Raw genomic sequence first — 10,284 nt, forward strand, 5'->3', positions numbered from 1 at the left:
CCGGTAATGATGGAAGGTTATTATGATCGCGGAGGATTATCAGATATGATTTCTGACACCACTTTTGTCATAATGGCCAATCAGCTTATGATGGCGACCGTAAAATTTCTTGAGTGATGACCTTAATTTGATTGATTCATAGCCCTGTCTTAACAACTTTTGAGAAAGCAGTATTCCTCGTTCAACAAAATCAATGTACTTTGAGCTAGCTCTAGAGTAACGTATCAATTGAGACACATATACTCCATATGCTGGGGCCTCTGGGATGTTGCTACACAGAAATGGACAGTTGACTATCGGAAAATTAAAATCATCGGATTTGTCATTAATGTTGCTATTCAACCTACCACCAGTAGTCATTTCGAGAAAATTATGACGTATAATTGATATCGATTTTGCCATACCAAAATTTTATAACTACAATGTAGTAGATATTCATAAAAAACATTTATAAATCATTTACTAGTGATATTTTTTTGTTTCTAAAAAAACAAACAAATAGTATGTGATACAGCCAAACTTGTGTACAAAAGGACATATATATATGTTTCTTTGCGTGCTTTTCAAACAATACTCTAGTCTTTTGCTTTGACAGTTTCCCATAGTTGACTTTTCTTTTCCGGCATTTCAGTAATAATTTGCGCACGCTGCTTCAATTCTTCCAGCATTTGAACTCGTGTTTGCCAGCCAGGTTTCGCTTCCCTCTTCTCGTTTTCTATCAAAAGTTTAACATACTCGACGTCGGTAAGGGGATTAGGACGTAGAGCAATTTCAGAGAGACGCTGAAGACTTTTTCTCACCGTTTTCATTTTATTCCAAACTTCATTTGCTTGCTTGTTCAGCTCGACGGTTACTGCTTTAACAAACTTTTCGTGCTTCTCTTTTTCATTCGATGCGATTTGGTACTTTTGTCGTAATTCCTTTAACTCCCCGGTCACGTGACGTACTCTCATTTGATAAATATAATTGCAGTTGACATGCTCACGCCAGTAACAATGCTCGATACAAATAGTGCAGAAACCACGTTTGTTGAAAACAAAGCATTTGTGTTTTTCGTCGTTGTCGAGGTAAGTGCAGTCGTCATGGCACGTTCGATTGCACCGAAGACATGTCGTTGTATGTTGCCCTGGTGGTAACATAACCTTGACAAAATATTCTTGTGGAACGGTAAATATAAAATTCTTGTTCGCATTAATATCTTTTTCGTGATCTTTTATAATCTTCTTTTCAATCTCTACTCTGTGCAATGTATGAAGACCAACTTTTATTTCTTCTTGTAAACTTTTTATGTTCAGCTCAATTTGTCGTCGTTCGACAAGGACTTCTGCCGTCAACTGTAGACTTTTTGTCTGTACAGTTTGTAAGTTTCGGAAAAAAATGTCAAAACTTTCTTGTCCCATTTCCCAGAACATTGGCGCAGTTTTATTCTTGGTAGGATCTACAAACAAAGCAGAATTATTAAAAGAGAAATGTTCTTTAAACGGTACTTCCGCTTCCTTCAGCGACGCGAGCACTGGTGGGATGTTTCCGTCTGCAAATGTTATTAGAACGAAGATATTATCTACAATATCTTTACCAAAAATCGATAAAATTGAGTGAAATATATAACGCTGTGACGGCGAAAGCCTAGCTAATGGCGACTGGACTACGAAACAAACTGCGTCCAATGTTTGGATTCCTATCTCGCCTGGCGTTGTAAAGAAACTACGGATCTGTTCCACAATAGCCTCGTCTCTCTTTATACCACGTGTGTCACCAAATCCGGGCGTGTCGATAATGTTGACGCTGAATGGTACCTTACATCCCTCCTGATGACAGATCTGGTAGCATGTTATCCACTCAGTCTGAGATATAGCCTAAAATATGCAAATATTGAATTTATTTAATAGTAAAACCTATATACTTAGTATCAAACTTACAAGTACAGTTTTATTCCACTATCATGATTAATGTTCTGTGTCATTTGGTCTCTTGTGGAGAGTTGAGTCATTGGAAATCAAACCACATCTTCTTTTTTATACGACAACAAAAAAGTTATGTAGGTTACTATTAATCAGATTTAGAAAATAAAAAGCATCCAATAAATAACCCTCAGCATTTCAACAAATCTTAAGTTATTCTCTGTTGTTGATTTTATCTACTCAAGTATGGGTTTTTAAAAACTTCTCTAGTATTTCAGTTACTTAACTAGTTAACGCAAACACAATGTATGATCATTGATAAAATAAAATGAAACTAGAGGCTCTAAAAAGCCCGTGTCGCTCACCTTGGTATATGTGAATATTAAACAAAGGAAGCAGATGGATTTATGACAAAATTGTGTTTTGGTGATGGTGATGTGTTTGTAAATCTTACTTTACTAAACAGTCTTGCTGCTTACAATTATCTCTATCTATAATGAACTTGGCCCAGTGGTATCAAAGGAAATGTTAATAAAAATTTACAAATTTTATCAAAATTGTTAAAAATTGACTATAAAGGACAATAAATCCTTAGGGGGTCAATTGACCATTTCGGTCATGATGACTTATTTGTTAATCTTACTTTGCTGAACATTATTGCTGTTTACAGTTTATCTTTATCTATAATAATATTCAAGATAATAACCAAAAACAGCAAAATTTCCTTAAAATTACCGATTCACAGGCAGCAACCCAACATCGGGTTGTCCGATTCATCTAAAAATTACAGGACAGATAGATATTGATTTGATAAACAAAATAACCCCATGCCAGATTTGCTCTAAATGCTTTGGTTTTTGAGTTATAAGCCAAAAACTGCATTTTACCCCTATGTTCTATTTTAGCCGTAGTGGCCATCTTGGTTGGTTGACCGGGTCACGCCACACATTTTTTAAACTAGATATCCCAAAGATGATTGTTGCCAAGTTTGGATTATTTTGGCCCAGTAGTATCAGAAGAGAAGATTTTTGTAAAAGATAACTAAGATTTACGAAAAATGGTTAAAAATTGACTATAAAGGGCAATAACTCCTAAAGGGGTCAACTGACCATTTCGGTCATGTTGACTTATTTTTAAATCTTACGTTGCTGAACATTATTGCTGTTTACAGTTTATCTCTATCTATAATACTATTCAAAATAATAACCAAAAACAGCAAAATGTCCTTAAAATTACCAATTCAGGGGCAGCAATCCAACAACGAGTTGTCCGATTCATCTGAAAATTTCAGGGCAGATAGATCTTGACCTGATATACAATTATACCAAGTCAGATTTTCTCTAAATGCTTTGGTTTTTGAGTTATAAGCCATCCGGTTGTCCGATTCATCTGAAAATTACAGGACAGATAGATATTGATTTGATAAACAATATAACCCCATGCCAGATTTGCTCTAAATGCTTTGGTTTTTGAGTTATAAGCCAAAAACTGCATTTTACCCCTATGTTCTATTTTTAGCCATGGTGGCCATCTTGGTTGGTTTGGCGGGTCACGCCACACATTTTTTAAGCTAGATACCCCAATGATGATTGTGGCCAAGTTTGGTTTGATTTGGCCCAGTAGTTTCAGAGGAGAATATTTTTGTAAAAGCTAACGACAACGGACGACGGACGACGACGACGGACGACGGACGCCAAGTGATGGGAAAAGCTCACTTGGCCCTTTGGGCCAGGTGAGCTAAAAAAAGGATCCAAAGATATACACCTTGAGAAACCTTTTTGTAAATTATTTCAGAACCTTACCTGGTTGCTTTCTTTGTTCTTCTCTTCTGACGTTAAATCTATCATAGTAAATCGGAATTCATCATCTAAGGCGACATCAGTGATGAAATTAATCATGCCATCGACAAGAGTTGTCTTTCCTGCTCCGGTGGCGCCCACCATCATGATAGTCTTTTCTCCTACCTGTACACCAAGGCGTTTATTACCTAGAATATAAAATCACGTCATTTTTACGGTTCAATGAGTTGGATTTATCAGTGACGTATTCAACAGTGGAGTAGAGGACGTCCACCTTTTTTGATTGGGAAAAAAACTTTGTCGTTTGTCTTTCTTTTCAATGAACAAATGCCGTATCTTTAATTTATCATTACATAACTTATTATAGGGTATATGTGTTTTGCTTAATGTGGAAGGCCTGAAGTGACATATTTTTGCGCACATCACTGTCATTTCGACTCTAGATGAAAGTGGTCCCATTTGCATTCATACCACATTTTCTTTATTTCAGTTTTTAACCGGCTTATTTCATTTTTTTATATAAATTAGGTCGTTAGTTTTCTCGTTTGAATAGTTTTACATTTTCTTATCGGAGCCTTTTATAGCTGACTATGCGGTACGGGCTTTGCTCATTGTTGGAAGCCGTACTGTGACCTATAATAGTTAATGTCTGTATCATTTTGGTCTCTTGTGGACAGTTGTTTAATTGGCAATCATACCACATCTTCCTTTTTTATAATATACCATTCTAACCATTTTGGTATCTAAGATTACATAGAACCTTAACATTTATTCAAGAATCCGAAACTAGTTTCCTTATACAATGTGTGGCAAATGGGCTACATGTACTTGGAAGATGAAAATTTGACAAGGGGTCCACGATAGTTCAAAATTGTGCAATCGAGTTCGTTGGTTTCTGAATAAAATTGAGAATGGAAATGGGGAATGTGTCAAAGAGACAACTACCCGACCATAGAAAAAACAACAGCAGATGGTCACCAACAGGTCTTCAATGTAGCGAGAAATTTGATTATTCTACACTCTGTTTAAAACGTTTAAAACGCGATTCAGAATTGACTTGTAGTGAATATTCATGAAACTTGTATATAATACCATTGGACGTTAGGCAAATAAAATATACTTGGTTGATATTGTACTCTTACACCGGCAGTTCTAATTTGTTATTACAAAATATTCATAAAAAAAAGAAATTCATTTCGGATACATCTCTATAAATACATTCAGAAGGGGATTTGATGCTCAGAGGGGAATGTGAAGTACTCGTCGTAATCTAATCCAATCAAATGATTCTTTCGTTATCAATATATTTTTACATAGAAAAAACTAATAAGCTTTAACCTTTGGAAAAACATTAGGAGACACAATTAAAACTTATGAAAACAAATTGTTAACAGGACCATCACGATTTTTAATGACATCCACCCACATCCCAGTGACACATCATGTTGCGAATCAAATAATAAAACATACATCTAACATTCCTTATAATAGCGATAATGATAATTCTTTGCTCAATATATTTGTTTATATGTTATAAAACGAGTAGAATTAATGAAACAATACTTTAAGTTTTTTTTCTGTATTTTCAATTACTTCATAACAGTTGTATACCAAACTCACCAAGTACACATTTTCTTGTCTTTGCCTTCTCGTTTCTTGCTGATAGTTTTTCGTCTAATTCCAGTTTATATTTAGCAGGAGTTCCATCCTCTATTTTTCTTGCTGACTGCATCAATCTCCATGCTAACGAAACTTTGGTTTCATAAGGCTCACTGACATAACTGAACGGTCCTTCAATCGAACCGGCAATACCACGCACCTGAAAATTGTAAGCCGTCCTTCCCTTTAAATTTTGAACAGTAAACATGCACTGTGGGCCTTCGGTCTGCACTTTGGACCATGTCTTAGAAGTCTTTATCTTATATCTAACTTCATAACAGTCAACAGGGCCCGTCGACGGCTCCCAGCTTATAGTACATGTAGTGGATTCAATAGAAACTTTCTCAGGCTTACCTGGTTTTGACGGGTACTGATCGTCTCTTGCCTTTGGTCTTGGGTTGGACATTTCGTCTAACAATAGCACTGCGTGATCACGCGTGATTTTAGAATTTCTATGCGTTCCAGCACAGCTATCACATAGCGCTTCCTCGCAGGTTTTACAATAAGATTCGGCTTTAACGTCTATACACTGTTGTTGGCAAGGTTCACAGAACAAAGAGTTTATAGCGTTTGAATCGAGAACAAGTTTTGAATTATCAGATTCTAATTTATTTGACACACTGTTTCTTCCGTTTGTGCTTTTTTTCTTGATATCGTCTGTGGTTTTAGCAATCACACTATTTCGTCCGCTTGCTTTCCTTTCGGGTAATGTTTTCGCGGCGGAGCTTCCTGTACGCAAACTAACAGATCGTCTAACCGAATTGATTGGTGTAGCTCGTGAGTTAGTACCTCGTGGTGGTACGTTCGCTTGGAAACCAACTTTTCCAGATGCACGTGTAGATGCAGAAGAAGCGTCTGTGCGTTCACGTGCTGTCTTATTAAAAAGATTATTCGAAGGAGTTGAACTCGAAGCGCGGCTACTGTTCCTGCTGAAAAAATTCAGTCCTCCGTTCTGTGGCGTCGGCGTTTTGTTGTAGTCTTCGTCATCATAATCATCCATTTAGGTGAGGTAGTATGGTTACATGGTATAAAGAAATTAAAGATCATCTGAGAGCATAAAGCTGGAAGAAAAAAGCAAGAACTGTATTACTTTTCAGTGAAGAACATACATGAAATATCTGCCACTGTGTGTTAAACAAACATCAAATATTTTAAACAAATAACCCATTCAAGTATTCAATGCATGCATAGATATTAGGACAAAACCCTGGAACGGTAAAGGTAAAACCATAAAAATCGCATTTGCCCTACATTTTATAATCCATGACATTGTGTTTTAATTCTAAAATATTGCGGAATGTAAGTAAGTTATTATCCGGACCCGAGAAAAATCTCACTTTTAAGTAACTGAGGTTCATAATGCTGGAACAGTTAATGAGAAAACTATCAGATTCAGAATAGGATGTATAATGTATGATATTAAATTAAAATATGAACAGAATTGGTCGAACGGTGTTTTAGTTATCATCCGGAAATAAATCTTCAGACGGACAGACGGACGGAAATGTGCATCATTATATATGCCCTATGTGCAATCAAGTTTTGAATGATATAATGTCAACTGTGCGGTCGTAGCAAAATATAAATTTAAACACAACTTGTTCTAAAGATATACAGAAGGAGGTTTTCTATATCTAAGGCTGTAACTTGAAGCACATTCACTTAATCTTTTAGTCGATAACCTATAATTATATAGTACACGTATGAGCATTTTTGGCAGATTGGCAAATTGCATTTGAGCCTTCATCTTAATGCAGTGTCGTGTTCTTTAAAGTTTGTCAGAGACATATTTCTGCAAAATGATGCACTAACCTTGATAAATTTAAGTTTTTTATTGAATATTTGTGCATGCAATTTTACACATTCATATATATAAAAGTGTATATTTTGTTTAAATTGATCTAAGTTAACGATGCATTCACGTGAAACCCATACGGTAATATTATCCAAAATAAATTGTTACACTTAGATAACTTTGGTAAAAATGTATTTAAAGACGAAATAGTTCAAATGTCACTGTGTCCTTTTAAGCGTTATTTTTTGTTTAAGGTTATGGATAGGTGTCCAACATTTCTTATGTACATGCTTCTCTATTCCTTATTTATTTAAATATATCTGTTATTCTCTATCAATAATATTATAGCTTCTAAATACTCGCTTTTTGTAATATTTTTTTGCCTATTTTTTTTTCTATTCCTTGTTTTTTTTTAAACCCTTTAGCCCTCCCTTTTTGCTCATTGTTTTCTTTCAAGCAAATGGAAGACAGTCTGGAAATCAAATCAAGACCCTACTGTATACTTCCATTGCTAAAGTGTATAACCAATCACGTGTTTATACTTCACAATATCACAATTTTTGCTTCTGGACATTAAGCAACCAACAAATAATCAATTATAATATTATAGAAGCAAATAATTAGGTTCGTATTTTTTTTTTTTTGCTTTCCTTTTTGTATTTCCCCATTTCAAAATGAATCAACGAAAATGTCGGACAAGAGTCAATAAGATTTTGACGAAACAATATCATAAAAATAACTGAAGAGACAAGTACATTTGGAGGTCACCATACAGTTCTAAACGAAAGACTTGTGTCGATACAATATGGCTATTTATGTAGAGAGAAAAAAAGTCTGGAAAAAAATATTCAATATTATATAGAACTTGCAAAGAAATGACTAAACGAGCTAAAGGAAGATGGACAAGTGGTAGAGTTAAAATATGTTGCCAGACTGCTGGAAATTGTTCATTTTCATCTATGAAAAGGTTCATTATCACTGAACTAGTATATATTTGTTAAGGGGCCAGCTGAAGGACTCCTCCGTACGTGTGCGGGAATTTCTCGCTACATTGAAGACCTGTTGGTGGCCTTCTGCTGTTGTCTTTTATGGTCGGGTTGTTGTCTCTTTGACACATTCCCCATTTCCATTTTCATATTTATTTTTCCTTTAAGCAAGCAACAAAATTCAGTACGGAAAAATGATGCCTCTTGTAGATCTTTTTTTATATTCCGTGCTATCAATTTGATGTTTGATTTTTTTTATTTCGGCTTGCGTTAACATGCCAGATGAGGTCTTTTTTGAATGTATACATGAATTTTCTTATATAAACTGTGATCTTTTTTTCGCTTACTTTGGTCAGTGTTGTATCCAACCAAAAAAACTAAAAATTATGCAATAATCATGTTTTAATATTAAGCAGTGTGAATAAATGTGAATACCTTCAATTTTTTGTCTATCTAAAGAAAATAGCAGTGGTAAAAATATTTATATTGAAAACGTTTGAAAAGTGTTAAGTGTATTATGATAAATATTTGTTTCAAGTATAAAAGGCAAACTTACCAACGCAGACATTTGAAATATTAGATAGATCTTTGATTTTAAATATCCATTTTTGTTCTTTCTTTTTAAAAATCCACTTCTATTCTTAAGTGATTCGTGCATTGTTTTAAATGTAAATCACAATAGAAATTATGAAGCATTAATGCGTACATATTAAATTTACAGAAAACAAAAGAAAAATATCGTAATTTAAAAGTAAATAGACAGTTTGCTATTTACACAAATCGTACATTTGTACTATTCACATTAGTTTCATGTTTTGACTTATAGGGGCTTAGTTTCTGTAACTTACGTACGGTATTTACTGGCTATTTAAGTTTTAACATATTTTATTTGCAAAAGAAGCAAAAGTGATTCACGGGACACAAGTTATAGCAACATTAGAGACGTCCTCTCCCAATATAAATATAAGCATAAAGTACGTTAGATGACGAAAAAACATATTAGGAATGCATGTAATACATACTACAACCAAACATTAGAAACAAAAAGAAAAAAATACAATATAAAATGGAATAATAATGAAACAACTGGACTATTGACCTGTCGTGTAGTCATTCACATTTGTGAATAGTAATGATATATCGGTTTTAATTATGCATACATCTCCTTCTTTCTTTCTTTCTCTTCTATTTTTATATTTTAGGAAAGAGGATTTCGTATTTATCAAATTATATCAAATAATACATTTTCCGTGACTAAATATTTTACCGACGTATCGTTCTTACAAATTGTAGTACTAATCATAACGGACGATGATCATTTTCAGTTTTAAAAATCAGTGAGACTATGTTTCATTGTAAAGTGGATCGGTGCGTGTTCACCGAGTTTGAACTATGCTTTATTTCCTCATTTCTAATGATTGATTGATTGTGAGTTGCTTAATTAACCGTCCAGTGGTAACTATTTCAAGCATGTTCAGGACATGTACTTTTATACAGAAGTGATGCATTGTACGTATAAATTATTTTGCTACTGATGAGTTTTTAATAAAAATGAATGGTATCCATTCTCGATAACTCGTTGGCATCCGGCGATTTAGCTCCCTAACCTCTAACCCACTACCAGACTCTGAGTCTACAAGCAGACCTGTTTTTGTTTTACTCAGGCCATCTATTACTAGTGTGACTTTCTTACATTGTAATGTATATGTATATATGCCGACAGTATATCATAGATGCAAGGAATATTAGGGTTAACATCTACATTGTATGTTATAAGAGCACTTTTAGAAGATGCATTATTAGATTAATGGATTGACTGTTCTCTGGTTTAAGTGTATGAAGGTCTGAACCCTGATGTTCTGTGGTTGTCGTTAGTTGATGTGGTTCAAAAGTGTTTCTCGTTTCTCATATAGATTAGACCGTTTGTTTTCCCATTCGAATGGTTTTGCACTAGTCATTTTTGGGTCCCTCTATAGCTTTCTGTTAAGTGTGAGATAAGGCTCTGTGATGAAGACCATAATTGGACCTATAATGGTTTACTTTTACAAATTGGCACTCATACCACATCTTCTTATATATGTGGACAGATGGTTAGAGTAAGCAGCAATAACAGACTTCAGTTTTATATTTTTTGTTGAACATGT

General features: G+C 34.5%; 1 protein-coding gene across 1 annotated transcript; it reads right to left on the bottom strand.

Annotated features, from left to right (window-relative positions):
- Nucleotides 1–455: 455 nt before the first annotated feature.
- On the bottom strand, nt 456–8,792 carry LOC134718574 (uncharacterized). Its single transcript, XM_063581183.1, has 4 exons — nt 8,697–8,792; nt 5,321–6,420; nt 3,704–3,888; nt 456–1,856 (listed from the first exon to the last, which is right to left on the bottom strand). The coding sequence occupies exons 2-4, from the start codon at nt 6,357–6,359 to the stop codon at nt 576–578; spliced, it is 2,505 nt and encodes an 834-aa protein (XP_063437253.1). The 5' UTR covers nt 6,360–6,420; nt 8,697–8,792; the 3' UTR covers nt 456–575.
- Between the last annotated feature and the right edge of the window lie 1,492 nt (nt 8,793–10,284).

This window comes from Mytilus trossulus, chromosome 5, assembly GCF_036588685.1.
Source record: "Mytilus trossulus isolate FHL-02 chromosome 5, PNRI_Mtr1.1.1.hap1, whole genome shotgun sequence".
NCBI lineage: Eukaryota > Metazoa > Mollusca > Bivalvia > Mytilida > Mytilidae > Mytilus > Mytilus trossulus.